Below are 17097 nucleotides of genomic sequence, written 5' to 3'. Positions count from 1 at the left end.
TTTTTTTTTTAAGACTATCTAGTTGGTCTTTTTTTTTTTTCAGATTTATTTATTTATTCGTTTGAGAGAGAGAGAGAGAGCACGCAAGCACAAGGGTGGGAGGGGCAGAGAGAGAATCCCAGGCCAACTCCATGCTGAGCACAGAGCCCTATGCAGGGCCTCTCACTCCCATGACACGAAGATCATGACCTGAGTGGAAACCAAGTCATAGCTTAACCGACTGAGCCACCCAAGTGCCCCTAGGTGGTCTTTATTTACAGTTCCATAGTTCACAAGAATCTGAAAACAATCTAAATAACTATGAACAGGATACTGGATGAATAAACTGTAGTATTTCATGTAACAGTATACACCTTTCAAAAAGAATGAACTTAAGTGACTCACAATATAATCATAAAAATATAAAAGGAAGGGGTGCTTGGGTGGCTCAGTCGGTTATGTGTCTGCGTTCGGCTCAGGTCATGATCCCAGGGTCCTGGGATCAAGCCCTGAGTTGGGCTCTCTGCTCAGCGGGGAGTCTGCTTCTCGTTCTCTCTCCCTCTGTGCTCTGTCTCTCTCAAATAAATAAATAAAATCGTTAAAGAAAAAAAAAACAATTTAAATGCAAACTTAAAGTCCCAAAAGATTATGTACAGCATGATACCCTTTTTAAAAGTTGAATGTAACTTAAATACATACACATGCATGCACACATTTTAGGAATATACATGGAGTCATTAAAATTATGTGAAGTGTGGGTGCCTAGCTGTCTCAGTCGGTAGAGCATGCAACTCTTGATCTCGGGGTTGTAATTTTGAGCCTCTAGAGATTATTTAAAACTAAAATCTTTGAAAAAATTATATAAAATGGAAAGTAATGAAATAATGAATATGAAGTTAAGAAAGATGGTTACCTAGGTTCGGGAGACGTTGGGGATAAGAGGGGATAAGGGGACAGGGAGACATTGGAGTTAGACACAGGATATCATCCAGGGATGAGTATATAGGTCCTTACTATATTATTAAGGGTAATTAAATATGTAAATAAAGGCAGGGACCAATGCTGCAGGCACCAAAGCTGAGAATGTATTAAGAACCAAAGATAATGATTAATTCAATTCCACTGTCCCTGAGGTTGAAAAAAGATTAAGAAAATCCTTATACATTAAAAATTAGTTTTAGGTAAGAGTTTTAACTAAATGTCTCAAAAGTAGGAATTTTGAGATGCATGCTAGCTAATACTGACAGACAATGTCAGTAAGTTTGCCAATCTTTTTTTATTCACCTTGGTTGGTAAGGCATTCTAAGAATAGGCTCCCCAAACCCCATCTCCTCCCCACTGCTCCACCCTAAATACCCTCTTCTCCCGCAATAACCTGCCCTTGGAGATTTCAAAATTGATGGGAAGGAAAGTGTTTAAATGGGATATTTAGTAAAGAAATTTAAACTTACGAAGGAAGTTTAAATTCAGATTTTTTAGGGGTGCCTGGGTGGCTCAGTCGGTAAGCGTCTGCCTTTGGCTCAGATCATGATTCCCGGGTCCTAGAATCCAGCCCCGCATCCGGCTCCCCCCTCAACAGGAAGCCTGCTTCTCCCTCTTCCACTCCCCCTGCTTATTATGTTCCCTTTCTCGCTCGCTTTGTCAAATAAATAAATAAATAAATAAATAAATTAATTAATTAATTAATTCAGTTTTTCGGTAATAGGAAATTACCGTCATGTGTATTTTAATTACGGTTAAGAACACTTAACTAGAGACCTACCCTCTTAACAGATTTTAAGTGTACATATACGGTATTGTTATCTATAGGCACAATGAGGTACAACAGATCTCTAGAATTTATTCCTCTTGAGTAAATAAAAAATTTTTAAAAAAGTATATCTTAATTGTTTTGTTTTAAGCCACTGAGTTTGTGGTAAGTAGTGAGAACAGCAGTAAGAAACTAATTCAGCACCTAATCCAGAAAGCCCCCTGAATTGCAGTTTGTCCAAGCGTTCACAGGTTGGCGGCCTCTTTATCCCCTCGCTGCCCACCGCCCAACCCCTTTACCGCTTCTATGACGACGGGGACTGCCCTGTAAACCCGATTCCTAGAGTTCATTTTGTTCTGCCACCTGCTAGTCCGTCAGTTTTGCTAATATTTCACATGTGACACGTAAGGAATTCTCGGTTTACATAGAATATAAGCATATTATTTGGCTCTTTGGTATCTTTTTCCCTATTAACTCTTTAAATATTTGGATTTTTTGTTGTTTTGCGAGGGTGGGGGCTTTGCTAGGTAAGAGGTTACGATCGGATTAGCGTCTATCAAGGAGATCTGGAAACCACCAATTACCAATCTACTTAGAGAGGGCTTCAGTACAGACTTCCAGGCCCTACCTAAAGGGGCCGAATCAGATTCCCTCACATTGGGGCGCAGGAAACTGTATCTGAAGATTCCACGTGTTATCACTTGGCACAATTAAATTTAAAATCAAAACATGTGCCTCTAAACTACTACAGTTAGAAAAAACATAATTCGCCTTTCTTTTTAATATTCGGAGCCCAGCTTCTCAGACGAATTCGCCTTTCTTTTTAAGATTCGGAGCCCAGCTTCTCAGAGGCGGGTCCGTGCCTCCGTACCCCCGGCGACCTCTCGGGGAGCCAGCGTCAGCCAAAAGCTTCTAGTCGGGGTGAAGAGCGATCGGAGGAGCCGGTTTCTCCCTGATCGGGATCCCAGTCCCATACCGAACCCTCCACCACACGCCGGGAGTGCGGACTCGGCACGGGTACCCCCACGTTCCCCACCAGCTCCGGGACCGAAATCCGCGAAGCGGCCACATATCTGAGAGCGCGAGGAGGCGGAAAAGCAGGAGCAGCCGCACAAAGAATCGAGTTCCGGCGTCAAGGCTGCTCTCGGCTAAGGCGGGTCCGACGAAAACACGCCCATTCCGACGACAGGAAGCTGTGAGCCCTCCCGCCCGCCGATCGCCGAAATCCCTATTGGCCCAGCCTGGCTCTGGATCCTCCTCTAGACCCCACCCACACTGCGGCTCTGGGCGTTTGAGAACGGTGCACAGCGCCCCGCCGGAAGTACTTTTCTGGGCGGAAGCTTCTGAGAACCATAGAGCGGAAACACCTCCTCTTCCGGTCTCTTTGGGATCAGCCGCGGAAACAAGATGGTGAGTTGTCTCCACTGGTTCTCGGAATCGCCTTCCATCCTCTTCTTCTGCGTCGCGCTCCCTGCCATCCTGTGGGGGCCGGCAAGGTTCCTGATAGAGGGAGCGGGTGGGCAGGAAAGGGGCATGCGGTGGCCCTCAAGAGCCAGAAGAATGGCTCCTAACTGTACCTGGGGATGCTGAGTCTACAGCCGTGGAGCAGGAGCCACTCTAGGCTCCTTATTTTCTTTGGAGAAGCCTTTCCCTCGGATGAGAACTGAAGGAAGAAGCGTGATCTGGGAGTGTTTGGCTCCGTAAGCAAAAAAATTCATTGTTGGCAGGAGCTCTAAGGTTTGGGGTTCCGGGTCGGTAGGAAAACCACCACGTTATTTCGTCTTGCGCTTGTCTTTTTTTTCTCTCCTTTAAAAAATGTAGCCGATTTCAGAAGATAGCAACCCCTGCAGCAGGCTTTAGATAACGTGAAATGCTGGTAGTGGTCTCTGATTTAACATTTAAGAAGTTAGGATCTGCCGCCACAGTTTCAGCCCCAGATTGTCTTTAAACGTTTCTTTTTAAATTGTTTTTAAATCTTAATCAGTAATTCCTTTCCCTGAAAACGTCGGGATATGTACAGAAATGACTAGATCTCAAAATCGTTTCTCCCCTTTGCAGACGAAGGGAACGTCATCCTTTGGAAAGCGTCGCAATAAGACGCACACCTTGTGCCGCCGCTGTGGCTCGAAGGCCTACCACCTGCAGAAGTCCACCTGTGGCAAATGTGGCTATCCTGCCAAGCGCAAGAGAAAGTGTAAGTGGAATCTGTTTCAGGCCGACTGTCAGGTGTTGGAATGGGTGTCAGTAGTCTCTTGTTCGCGTGGTAGGAAAGCGGGCATGGCTTGGGACATTAGTTGGTACTTAACGTTAAAGTGCATGCATATGCAGATGAAGTGGATTTGAAGAAATAAGGAAGGCACTCTATAGCAGATGTGGGGAAAACCTGTTCAAACCTAATCTGAATTTGTGCTTTAGATAACTGGAGTGCCAAGGCGAAAAGACGAAACACCACTGGGACTGGGCGAATGAGGCATCTAAAAATTGTATACCGCAGATTCAGGTACAGTATTTTGTGTTTCCATCATAAGTGGTTCTGTGAGCTTGGAGAAGAACCTCCTTTATCTGCTGTAAAATAAGGATACTACCCTGGTTAGTGGGGATGAAGTGTTGGAAGGTATTTTTTTCTGCTGCCACTGTAACCTTCAGATCAGTTAATCTGGATTTTTTTAATCTCTCAATGAGCAATAGTATAAACTGTAAATGTCTAGAATGTGGTTTGAGCTAGACATCCCAAAATGTAATGATATTAGGGATAGGCCACACCTGACTCTCACCAAAATTTGTCAGGACAATAGTGGTGAAAGAGGTCTCGGGTCAGGCCTTCACTTTGTGGCTTTGAGCAAATCTGCTATAGAAAACTCATAATTATTGCCCTTGTATAGAGAGATATCTTACTGTCTTGTTAAAGTCAGGCTCTAGAGTTAGAAATGTAGAATTTCAGCCCCACCTTAGAGAAACTACATTTTATGGTGTCTTTTAAGGCGTCAGTCACTTAGGTCTCAAGATAACTCTTTGCTGGGGAGACTTTCCTGTGTTGTGTGATACTTAGCAGAATCCGTGGCCTTTGCCCCCTCAATTTTCTAATTTTAAAAGATGACACAGCATTTTGGGGCTTTGTAAACACAACACCCTTTGATGTGTTTGTGTGCTTAGGAGACCTTCTTTGCACTTAAAAGTATTATGCAGTAGGTGGGCTTGTATTCAGTGGACTGCTACATAATGTAGTTTAAGAGTGTGAACCATACTATGGTGCTTCAATTCACAAAGCTTTAAAAGGGGGATAACAGTACACTGTCTCCTTAGGGGTGTGTATGTATATTAAATGAGTTAAAATGTAAAGCATAGTTAAGCAGTTTAGAAAATGTCAGCGATTGTACATGCGCCCTATTTTGCCTTGACTAAAGGAAACTACTTAGGATCTCTGCCTGATAGTGTAGGGACCCATTTTCACAAATGGCTCTCTCAACAAGCGGGAGAGAAGTACTGGTTTGGTCAGTACAACCAAATTATTGACCTTTTTTACAATTGCAGTTAAGTGTATGTTTAAAACCGGTATCTTGGGGCGCCTGGGTAGCGCAGCGGTTAAGCGTCTGCCTTCGGCTCAGGGCGTGATCCCAGCGTTCTGGGTTCGAGCCCCACATCAGGCTCCTCCACTGGGAGCCTGCTTCTTCCTCTCCCACTCCCCCTGCTTGTGTTCCCTCTCGCACTGGCTGTCTCTCTCTGTCAAAATAAATAAATAAAATCTTTAAAAAAAATAAAATAAAACCGGTATCTTGAAGCAGAAGGAAATCAATAAAATATTGCAGCTTATCGATGATGTTGTAAAAATAAATGTCTGAACATATGAATTTGATAACTGATTTCAGCATTTAACTGAGATAAGCTCATTTAAATCTGTATTAATAAAAATTGAAATGCATATATTGTTGCTGAAGTAACGGTTTTCATTTTTAATATGATGCAGGCATGGATTCCGTGAAGGAACAACACCTAAGCCCAAGAGGGCAGCTGTTGCAGCATCCAGTTCATCTTAAGGATTTCAACGATTAGTCACACAATAAACATTCTGTCTGGTTTTAAAAAATATCTGGTGTGCTAAGGTATTTTTAGTAGCCTTGTAGTATCAGTGAATTGCCACAGGATTGGGGATGGGACAACTTAATATTAGATTTACTTGTTAAGTGACTGTTCTGGGGCACTAGCTTTTGAACTGGGTTGTGCTACTGCTTAAGAGGTTAAGAAATAAGCAGAATTCCAGGATTCCTTCAAGCAGACAACACTGGAAGACGATAGAAAGAATGCAGTATAAGTTAGCACAGCAGAGCTCATGATACATAATGCTAAGATTAGGGGTGCCTGGGTGGCTCAGTTGGAGGAGCATGCAACTCTTGATTTCAGTGTCATGAGTTTGAGCTCCATGTGGTGTAGAGATTACTTATTTAACAGTTTTTAAAAAATGTTAAGAGTATTGCAAGCAACACTGTGGCAGGTGATGGAAGTTGTCTGACACAATTTGAGCTTGCTATAGCAATAAAGTCTAACCTATTCCAGTGTTCTCCTCCATGAGACCAACTGTTACATAGACTTAAACAGTGTAAAAAAGAAAAAGGAAAAATGTTAGAGTAAATGAAAAAGCATAACTGCTTTTAGTAACATTCATCTGTTATAGTCTAGTGACTTTGGGGAGTGGTAATCAATCCTATGTGATAGGGTTTGGAGTACCAGTGAGAACATGGAGGATAGTAATTGAATGAGTTGATGTTAACTTATTCTAGTCTCCAAAATGCTTACTTGGTATTCAGCATATAGGCTTGTGTGTGATTTAAGGTGGCCAGCTAAGTGAGTATCTGAAGTTACTTGTTAGATGTGGGTCAAAGAACACTTGAGTGGGCTGGGTTAAGAGAGAGTTGGGCCACATGCAAATGCAGTGGATTGAGTATAAATTAAAAGCCAAATATATGAACTTAACATTTGTAGATGAAAGGCAATGATAAATAGGTCCCCAGTAGAGTTTTTTTAACCCTCAATTGAGTGATCATTGATTTTTCTGTGTCAAAGGGCTCTGAAATTTTTTGCCATGCTTTCCCAATTTTGGTGGTTTATTGCCAGTTTTTTGCAAGGAGGAGACAACAAGGCCAACATAGTTGGACAGCTGAGTGAGAGAACGGAGAAGATGAAGTGGAGCACAATTGTTAGCACAGTCACCATAAGATAAAGTGGCCAAGTACTGTCTAATTTGCAGCTCCCATTGATGACATCCTGACCTGTAAAGGATTTTCATGATTTTCAGTGCCTTGCCAACCATACCTTTTTACACCCGACAATGCTTTCCCAAGATCCTAGCTAAGTCCTGCCTTCCTGCTTTTCTCTCTTTTTTAAGATTCATTTATTTGAGAGAGCAAGCACAGGTGTACGTGAGCAGGGGTTGGGGCATAGGGAAAGAATGTAAAGCAGACACCCTGCTGAATGATCTCAAGACCATGAGATCGTGACCTGAGCCAAAATCAAGAGTGGGATGTTGAACAGATTGAGCCACCCAGCGCCGCCCTACTTTTTTCTTAAGCTTCTAAAGCATCCTTAAGATTATGGCTTGCGTTCACTTCTACAGGAGCCCCAGCTCATCTAAACACATTGGGCTTCCCAGCGTGATACTAGAGTGACAGCTCTGATTTTCAGGCATATATTGTTAGAGCATGGTTGCTGGAGTCTTGTTGCCATTTGTTAGTGTGATTTTACTAACTTATGTGCCTCTGCCCACTGGTAAACTGAAGGGTTAATTGTAACTTTCATGGGCTTTGTGAGCAAATAAGTAAAGGAAGTGAAGGTGCTTTTAGCATAGTCACAAGAATCAAGTTTATGAAATTAAAACAGCAATTTTAATATACAGGTGGCCGTTGAAAAACACAGGTTTGAATTGTGAGTCTTTTTCAATAAATGCTGTATAGTACTATAAACTTCACTGATTTTAACATTTTACCTAGCTTTATTGTAAGAATACAGTGTATAATATATATACACAATGCGTTGACTGTTTTCACTAGCAAGATAAACATAGAAGGTGGTGGTGTGGATGTCATGAGTCTTAAAGCTGGAAGATCAGGCAGCAGGTTCTGAAGTTACATGAAAATCATGAAAACATGGACTGAGGTGGCAGTGGGGCTGGCTGTAATGGGGAGGTCTCTAATGAGAATACCTGAAATTTAAATCAAAGGGAGTTTCTAAACCCTCCCCCCTTTCCTTCCGTAACGTGGCTTCTGAGGATTCCATGAGGTCACATGCAAAAATATTACCAGGAGGGTAGGAGTCTTGGATGATAGGTTTCTGACCAGGGCAAGGAGGTGGTTTGTGCATTTCCCTGAGATGGATGGAGTAGAGTAGAATGGAGGCAAGAGGGGAAAGTAGTAAAGCTGGTTTTGTTGCAATTCTTGTGGGACATCAGGAGGAGGTATTTAGGAAGAATTGAGTAAACCTGGTGGCAGTTGGAACAGAAGGCGGGGCTGGAGCTCTACGATGGAAGTAGTGAACATAGAGTTGGGAAAGGGATTTTAAGGGTTGGAAAGGTGAAGATAATTTACACAGAGATAAGAGATGAAGAGAAAAGATATAATTTCTTGACTGAGGAACTTCAGTAGCCATCCTTGACAGCTGAAACTTGGAAAATATACAAATTCAAGAAAAAAGACAATGTAGAGAGGCTCAAAGATTTGAGGAGATGTCCATAGACTAGAAAAGAGTTCATTCATTTGTTCAACATACAGTGTGCATGGTAATGTACCTACTATGTGCCAGGCCATGTTAGAGGTGCAGTGGGAACAAATACACGCTCTTGAAATTGACAGTTGACTCCAGTGTTGCAGAATTAATTAGCCCATGAACTAGGACAGGGTTGAGTCCTACAAAGGGGATTTGAGGGGGCATTCAATCACCTGGCTGAGGTCAAGAGAAATGAAGGGGTTTTGTTTTTGTTAATTGAGAATGAAGTTTTGAAAAATAAAGACTTCAGGGGCACTTGGGTGGCTCAGTTGGTTGAGCAGGTTGAGTGTCTGCCTTTGCTCAGGTCATGATCCTAGGGTCCTGGGATCACCTCTGAGTCTTGAGTCGTTCCCTGAGACAGGCTCCATACTTGCAGGCACACACACTCACTCTCAAGTAAATAAAATCTTTTAAAAAAAAAAGACTTCCAGATTTGGCAAAAATTAGGTTAGTGTTTACATTCCATAAACTTTATTTCAGTAGAGTATTGAGAATAAAGCCAGTTTTCTAGAGATTCAGCAAAGATCAGGCAATGAAGAATGGAGAGTTTAAAAAAGATGGTTTTCTCTCATTTCTATTGATGATCTAGTGCCCTTTCTCCTGAACCAAATACCTGTTCAGTGACCTCTGTGTGCCAGAAGCAGTTCCAGGCCTAGGAGATAGGTGGAAAGTAACAAAGGACACTGCTCTGACAGATTTCAATCGTGTGTACATAGGCTTGTGCGTGTGTATGTGTGTGTTGCAGGGTGACTGGGAACAAGCAATTTCAGGTAGTGATAAATGCTGTAAAAACAAAGATGTGCTAAATGATAAGGAGCCACCCCTGCAAAGACAACAGTCATTGGGCAGATTTTCAGCCTTTTTTGAGTTCTGGGTTGGTTGCAAATTTCGCTTAGGCTGTAATTACCTGAAATTTTGTAATACTGTATATTGATATAAGAAAAGCAAAGTTAACAGGGTGCCTGGCTGGCTTAGTTGGTAGAGCATGTGACTCTTGATCTTTGGGTTGTAGGTTCAAGCCCCATGTTGGGTATAGAGATTACTTAATAAATAAATTTTCTTTTAAAAAAGTGTTAAAAACAGGGTGCCTGGGTGGCTCAGTTGGGCATCTGCCTTCAGCTTGGGTCATGATCTCAGGGTCCTGGGATTGAGCCCCACATCGGGAGCCGCCTTCTCCTCCCACTCCCCGTTTGTGCTCTCTCTTAAAAAAAAAAAAAAAAAAAGAGTTAAAAAAAAAAATGTGGACGCCTAGCTGGCTCAGTTGGTTAAGTGTCCAACTCTTAATTTCAGCTCAGGTCATGATCTCAGGGTAGTGAAAGTGAGCCCCGCCTGGGGCGCCACACCGGGCATGGAGCCTGTTTAAGATTCTTTCCTTTTGCTGTATCTGCCCCACATGGAATCTGAAATAAAAAATGTCCTTGTACAGTAAGGTAGAGGGGAGGGATGTTTTGTCAAGGAAAATTCCAATGAAAAAATGGTTTCTGTGTGTGCAAGTGGTTTGTAGAATAGGCATGGTATGTGGATTGAGATAAAAACATAACTTTTATTTTTGTGTCCTTTCTTTATACAGTGGGAGTATGCTCCAGTGCCCCAGGATGAAGACTTGGTCTCACCCATGTATTTTTAGAACACTCACAGATTAAAACAAAACAAAAAAAACTTCGAGTCATTTTTAGTTATAAAACAGTTTTATTTCAATAAGTAAAATGCCCGATCCTATGTAATAAGTCAAAATTCAAAGATGATGTAACCTTACCTCACTTCTTCCAGCTTGGGCTTCCTTTGGGCCAGAAGCTAGCAGTGGAGGAGGAGGTATGGTTTCACCTTTCCCTCCTGTACATCTCGGGCTTGTCAGCTGCAATTTTACTCCTCCCCTGGACCTAGCAGAGGATTAAGCTGACTTTTACTCTTGGGCTTTTCTCTCTGGAGATTCCCTACTGAGATCCCTCTCCTGTAGTCCCCATCTCAGTTCAAAATTGTCTTTTGTGACTTCTTCCTTGCCCCTAGTACCTAGCCTCTTTCTCCTAGGGTTTTCTGCACCTCCGAGGGCTCTACTGGCAGGATCCAAAACTATCCCGTGCTCTCTTTCCTTGAATGGCCCACATTTGGTCCACAGGAAACACTATCACATTCCTGGCCTGACCAAATTCTGAAGTGCAGCAGGCCTCTCCTGGCACGCCACCAAAACAGTAGCAGGAAACACATTTCAAAGCTCTCTGAGTGGTTCCTTTGAAGTTTCCTTCACCAGAAGGTAGCAACCCTCTTTTCCAAGAAGGTTGGATTAAATACTTAAAACTCTTCAAAGGAGTTTTTTTGCCAATCTCTCCCTTGCACCCCTCTTATATCATTGATCTAAGGATTCTAAGGGCTAACCAGGTATTTGGGTATATTTTCTTGGAGGGGTTATGGAATGTATGTCTCATTTTGGTAGTTCCCTGAGGCAAGAAAAGCCCTATTCTGATAGAGTATTATATTTATATAGCTCTGCAGATAAACATCTAGCAAATGTAAAAAGTATTTGTTTTGCCCTTAAAAATGCTTAAAGTGATCTGAACTCCTGAGGGTTATAAGGAGAAAATAAGTCCTTTAGAGGAAAGTTCTTTAAAAAAAAAAAGACGAATGGTAAAATGGTATCAGAGAAAGGTCCAGCTTCCCCAAGTTAGAGTAGAGATGGTCGAGGTGGCAAATGGTATTATTTCAGGAACAAACTATCTTGGGCAAATGGGAGGAAGGGAGGGGTGGCATATGATTCAGCCACCTCAGAATGGAGAAGGCACAGTCGGGGCAGACTGTTTACAGTCTCTGTCACAGAAGAGCAGCCCTCAGAGAAGCAGCAGCTCCCCAGGAGAGGAGACAGGAAGCAGGACGCCTCAGAGAGAAGTACTGTCCAATTAGGGATGGCTCTGGGGAGAGAAACCTCTGGGAACATAGCCCTGTGAGGTAGCACTTCATGGCACGGTGCTTTTACAGTTGCAGGAGCCCTGAGGTGGCATAATGTAACTATTTTGGAGAGAAGAAAACTAAGGCATAGATTATTTATTAAAGGTGTATATTTTCTTTGGTAATAAAAACAACTGTTGAGTGTTACTGGAATGTGTTCCTTTAAAAAGACATTGTACAATGTAAGGTTACTTCTGTAGAAAATGTGTCTTCATTAAGTGGAATCCTTACTCATCTGTGGCCTGGATGTGGAGGCACAGGGCTAATCATATGTCATAAAGTACAGAGATCTAACATACTACTCACATACATAGTTTTAGCATTAGGTCAGAGCAAATCTGCTCTTTCCTAATCTCCCTCAGAAAAGTCCTATGAGAATATTACAGAGTAAAATCCTCAATAGTTAAATTTTTTAACAGTTTAAAATTTTTGAGTAAATTTCATGAGTGTAAGGAGGTAACTGTGAAAGTCTGAATAGATTAACTCAAGGTAGATTTAAAGGCAGTATCACACACATTCTCCCTTCTGATTTTTTTCAATGTCATGAGTTTAGACTACACTAAAATCTGTAGATGCAAGCACAGACAGTCCTTTAGTATTTACAAAATTAGAACACTTACTGTACTAAAACTAGTTTATTACAGAAATAACATGCAGAGTATAAAATGTAAACATCCAGTAAAAATGGCTGGTGTATCAGGCTTCCGCGAGATAAGCCACACGGCAATTTGAACAGGAATCATTTGATGTAATGAGGGATTGAATAGTAAAAATGAAAACGAACTCTATAGGAAGAGTGAAGTAAGGAGCAGCCACTACCCCCAGAAGCTGAGATAGAGCACTAAAGGAAAAGGCCTCCCTTCCCCTGAAGTTGAGATCCAGATGTCTGAGAAGGTAGAGCATAGCTCACTGGATGCTAAAGTGTCTTGCTGCTGGGACTTAGCTGGAAAGCCCAGGGGGGTGCTGATGGGAAAGCTGTTCACGGGGAGGTGCACTGCCCAACAGCCTGTGGAACTGCCTGGAGGGCTGCTGAGGGAAGCTTCTGGTCACTCTGGCACCTGTGGCCAGTGCAGGAGCCTGACTGCAGAAATCCTAGGCCTTTCTCTGAAGTTAACCAAGAATCATTTTCTTTCTAAGTACCCTCTACAACCAACATGGGGCTCAAACTCACAACTGCAAGATCAAGAGTCACATGCTCTACCAACTGAGCCAGCCAGGTGCCCCCAGCTTAGAGCTCTTTGTCAGATTCAACCTGAGTAGAATTTGTGCTGAATTGGCCAATATAAGTGTCTGTAAAATGCGCTAGACAATCATTGTCTACTAGGAATATGTGAGCCACAAATGCAAACCACACGTGGGGTTTTAAATTTTCTAGCTGCCACCTTTATTTTTAAAGATTTTATTTATTTGAATGAAAGAGGGAGAGAGCACAAGCAGGGGGAGCGGCAGAGGGAGAAGCAGGCTCCCTGCTGAGCAGGAAGCCCTATGCAGGGCTCAGCCCCAGGAGTCTGGGATCATGACCTGAGCCGAAGGCAGCTGCTTAACCAACTGAGCCACCTAGGTGCCCCTTAGCTGCCACATTTAAAAATACACAAAACGGGGCGCCTGGCTGGCTCAGCCCATAGAGTATGTGACTTGATCTCAAGCTCATGAATTCAAGTCTCATGCTGGGCGTGAGATTACTTTAAAAATGTAAAAAAAAAAAAAAACAAACTAATTTTAATATTCTTTAAACAATATATCCAACATCATTTACCATGTAATCAGTATAAAACTGGAGATATTTTTCATTCTTTCTCATACCAAGTCTTCAAAATACAGTGTGTATTTTACACTTTCAGCACATCTCAGTTCAGATGTCACATTTCAAATGCTCAATAGCTTCGTGTGGCTAGGGGTTACTCTACTGAGTAGCATGAACCTCGACATCAAGTTTACTGTTTTGGGATTGAGTGATTATTTGGTAAAGTTGTCTTCATCAAAAAGAGTGCTGCATCCACCATGTAAAATATGTAGGTAAAATCAAAACACACAAAAGTTACTAACTTTTAGATTAAGCCCAGCTTTTTACCTGTAAAATGGCAAAAAGTTGTACTTACCTCATAATGTTTGCTGCAAAGTGTCGTTATGAGAACAAAATGAGATGTAAGGTACCAGCACCATACCTGGCACATGGTAAGAGTTTGATAAATGTTAGTGTTCATTATTACCATGTAGGTATCATTCCTGGATAAGGGGTATCACTCTGATAATAGCAGAAAGACAAAACTCTATAAAGACAACGTGTATCTTAGTGAATCTACCACAGTCAATGATCGATGCTGTATGCTATCACTGTAGGCTCTGAAATTTGATTTGATCAGAACAATGAGGTGGCTTATCTCTCAGGTAAACTTCTATTAACCAAGTAACCAAGATGACTATATATCCAATAAACTTGTTTTTAACAACATTCTGTCTACAGAGGTAAACTGAACACTGTGCTAGGCACAGATCTAGGCATTGGGGGTACATCAGTGAACCAAGAGGGGAAGAGGGGAAAGTGGTATGAGTAAGCCAAGTCATGTTTAAACAAAACGACGTCAACTCTTATTATCCAGGTAGGGGTAGTTTAACCATTTGGGAATTATTTCTGATTGAGGATCTACAGCTACTTGGTGAGGATTCAGTTCAAAGGCAGAGGGAGCAGGGAAGACATGATCCTGAGATACCTACCACATGGGTTCAGATTCAATCTCAAGGTCATACATTCTCCATACTCAATTTCTCCACCATACCACATACTTCACCTCCACCATACCACATACTTCACCATACCACATACTTCACCTGCCTCCCTTAATCTGCAAACTGATTAACCCACTCCCAGATAATTAAAAATTGTTTGAAAATTGGCTTGCCAACTAACCAAAAATATAACTGTCGAACAGGCAGAATGCTCTGGAAGGCTTGACAAACACTTTAACTCTGAAAGAGCATTCCTTTTCTTTTTTTTTAAAGATTTTATTTATTTGAGAGAGAGTACAGAGGGAGAGGGAAAACAGACTTGCCACTGAGCAGAGAGCCTGATGCAAGGCTTGTTCCCAGGACCCTGGGATCATGACCCAAGCCAAAGGCAGACACTTAACTAACTGACCCACCCAGGCACCCCTGAAAGAGCATTCTTATCTTTGTGTTCTTGAGAAAGCACCTTGCCACAGCTCATGAACTAACCAAAGAAGAAAGCAGGAAACCCTTGCTTTAACACAGCTAGTAGGTTGAAAGACTGTTTAAGATGAGATGCAGTGCCTTGGAACACAGCCAAGATAGTCTAGTTAATTACATTCTAAGGCCACTAAAGTGGATCTGGACCTTAAAGTAGATACAATTACTAGGGAAAAGTGTGGGGGAATACAATCTAACATTCCCAACTCAAAGCATATATACTACCCAAGTACCATCGCAAGGGCACAAAATTCTATGCCTATGGGCATTTGTTGTTGCATTATTTATATATTAAAAAAACCTAAATCCCCTAAGTAAAAATTGAGTTAAATAAATTATAGTACATTCTTACAATGGAATAATAATTCAATAATAATAATAATAATTCAATTCAATTGTTAAAGATAGTGTAGTACTGGTGTAAGAACAGGCATAAATAAGTGGAACATAACATTGAGTCCACAAATAGGCCCACATATATATGGTAAGTTGATTTTTAACAGAGGTGCCAAGGTAATTCAACAGAGAAAGAATAGTCTTTTCAGCAAATGGTCATGGAAAAACTGGACATCAATATGCAAAAAAAAATTTAAATAAAAAGAATCTCAAGCCTTACCTTGTACTATGAAATCAAGATGTGTCAAAGGTCTAAATGTAAAACCTAAAACTGTATGAAAAAACAGAAAAATTCAATGAAAAAAAACAGGAAAAAATCTTTGTGAACTTGGGTTAGGCAAAGATTCCTTAGATATGATATAAAAAGCACAACCCATAAAAGAAAAAAATGGTAAATTGGACTTCATCAAAACTAAGATTTCTGTTCTCCAAAAGGAATAATTAAAATAAAAAGACAAGACACAGCTTGAAGAAAATATATGGAAAACATACATGATTAATGACTTGCATTTAGAAGAAGTTAATAATTTAAAAATAAGTTTACCATTTTTTTAGATGGGCAAAAGATTCGAACAGATAGTTCACTAAAGAATAAATGTGCATGACAAATAAACACAGGAAAAGATGCTCAACATCATTAGTCATCAGGGAAATGCACATTAAAACCACAATGACATGACTCTACATATCTACTAGAGTGGCTAAAATAAAAAGCAAATGAAAACTGACAATACAAACGCTAATGAAGAACAACTGGATTGCTTGTTCACTGCTGGTGGAAATGCAAAATGGTATAGCTACTCAGGAAAACAAGTTTGCTGTTTCTTATAAAGTTAAACATATACTTACTATACAGCCCCAGCAATCTGACTCTTAAGTATTTATTCAAAAGAAATGAGAATGCAAAGACTTGTATGTCAATGTGTATAGCAGGCTATTCCTGCTGTAGGAATTGAAACAACCCAAACACTGTGACTGGAGAATAGATATATAAATTTTGGTATATCCACACAATGGGATACTGTTAATAATAAAAAAGCAATAAGCTACTGACACATGCCACAAGATGGATAAATCTCGAAAGGGTTGGGCTAAGTGAAAGAAGCTGGTTGCAAAAGTCTATATATTGTATGATTTGAATGACTGGGTATCATTCTGGAAAGGCAAAATTATGTGGACATAAATCAAAAGGGCATGAGGGAATTTTATGGGGCAGCAGAGGTATTCTATATTTTAAGTGTGGTGGTGGTTACACAACATTATGTATTTTTTCAAAACTAATTGAATTCTATACCTAAAAAAAGGTGACCTTTAAGGGTGCCTGGGTGGCTCAGTAAGTTAAGCGTCTGCCTTCAGCTCAGGTCATGATCCCAGGGTCCTGGGATCGAGTCCTGTGTCAGGATCTCTGCTCATCGGGGAGTCTGCTTCTCCCTCTGCCTCTCACCCCAACCCCTCACTCATGTTCACCCCTCTCTCTCTCAAATAAACAAATAAAATCTTCTTTTAAAAAGGTGACTTTTATTAAATGTAAATCACACTTTAATATACTTGTTTAAAAATAGAAAGAAGGAAAATTAGAAGACAATGGACCAATGCCTTCAAAATTCTCAAGGAAATTCTTAACTTAAAACCCTATATCCAACCAAACTACAAAGTGTGAGGGTGAAATAAAGACATTTTCAAACACATAAGCTCTCAGAAAAATTCACTTCCCTGAACCTTTCTCATAAAGCTACTGATGGGATAGGTTTCACCAAAACCAGAGAAAACAAAAGCAAAAATGGACAAAAAAGGGGAAACCATGGTATACACAAAATAATAAATCCAACACAGAGAAAGGTAAGGGGACTCTTGAGGAAGATGGCGAAGGGGGAGTCTCTGGTGATAATTCTGACACAGGTGTAGAAGGCAAATAAGGTAAGAAAGATCTAGGAGAGTCGTGTGCAAGAAGATCAACTGATAATGCATATCATGTTTTAATGTCTTAAGAGATTTTAGACAATTGGTGTAATTGGGTTGAATCAGTGAAAAGCACATAGAAAACTAAGCAAGTACAAAATCAATGAAAAGCACAT

General features: G+C 41.0%; 1 protein-coding gene and 2 non-coding genes across 3 annotated transcripts; all 3 read left to right on the top strand.

The window, feature by feature from the left end:
- Positions 1-34: 34 nt before the first annotated feature.
- On the top strand, positions 35-5813 carry RPL37 (ribosomal protein L37). Its single transcript, XM_026506882.4, has 4 exons — positions 35-3139; positions 3788-3923; positions 4145-4229; positions 5694-5813. The coding sequence occupies exons 1-4, from the start codon at positions 3137-3139 to the stop codon at positions 5761-5763; spliced, it is 294 nt and encodes a 97-aa protein (XP_026362667.1). The 5' UTR covers positions 35-3136; the 3' UTR covers positions 5764-5813.
- On the top strand, positions 5534-5614 carry LOC113260986 (small nucleolar RNA SNORD72). The gene has a single exon (XR_003318207.1). It is a non-coding gene; the product is annotated as a small nucleolar RNA SNORD72 (small nucleolar RNA).
- A 388-nt stretch (positions 5814-6201) lies between the features above and the next one.
- LOC113260983 (small nucleolar RNA SNORA28) lies at positions 6202-6323 on the top strand. Its single transcript, XR_003318203.1, has one exon. It is a non-coding gene; the product is annotated as a small nucleolar RNA SNORA28 (small nucleolar RNA).
- Positions 6324-17097: the final 10774 nt, after the last annotated feature.

This window comes from Ursus arctos, unplaced genomic scaffold (assembly GCF_023065955.2).
Source record: "Ursus arctos isolate Adak ecotype North America unplaced genomic scaffold, UrsArc2.0 scaffold_15, whole genome shotgun sequence".
Lineage (NCBI taxonomy): Eukaryota > Metazoa > Chordata > Mammalia > Carnivora > Ursidae > Ursus > Ursus arctos.
Note: the sequence above shows the minus strand (reverse complement) of the source record. Positions and strands in the feature narration are given on the sequence as shown.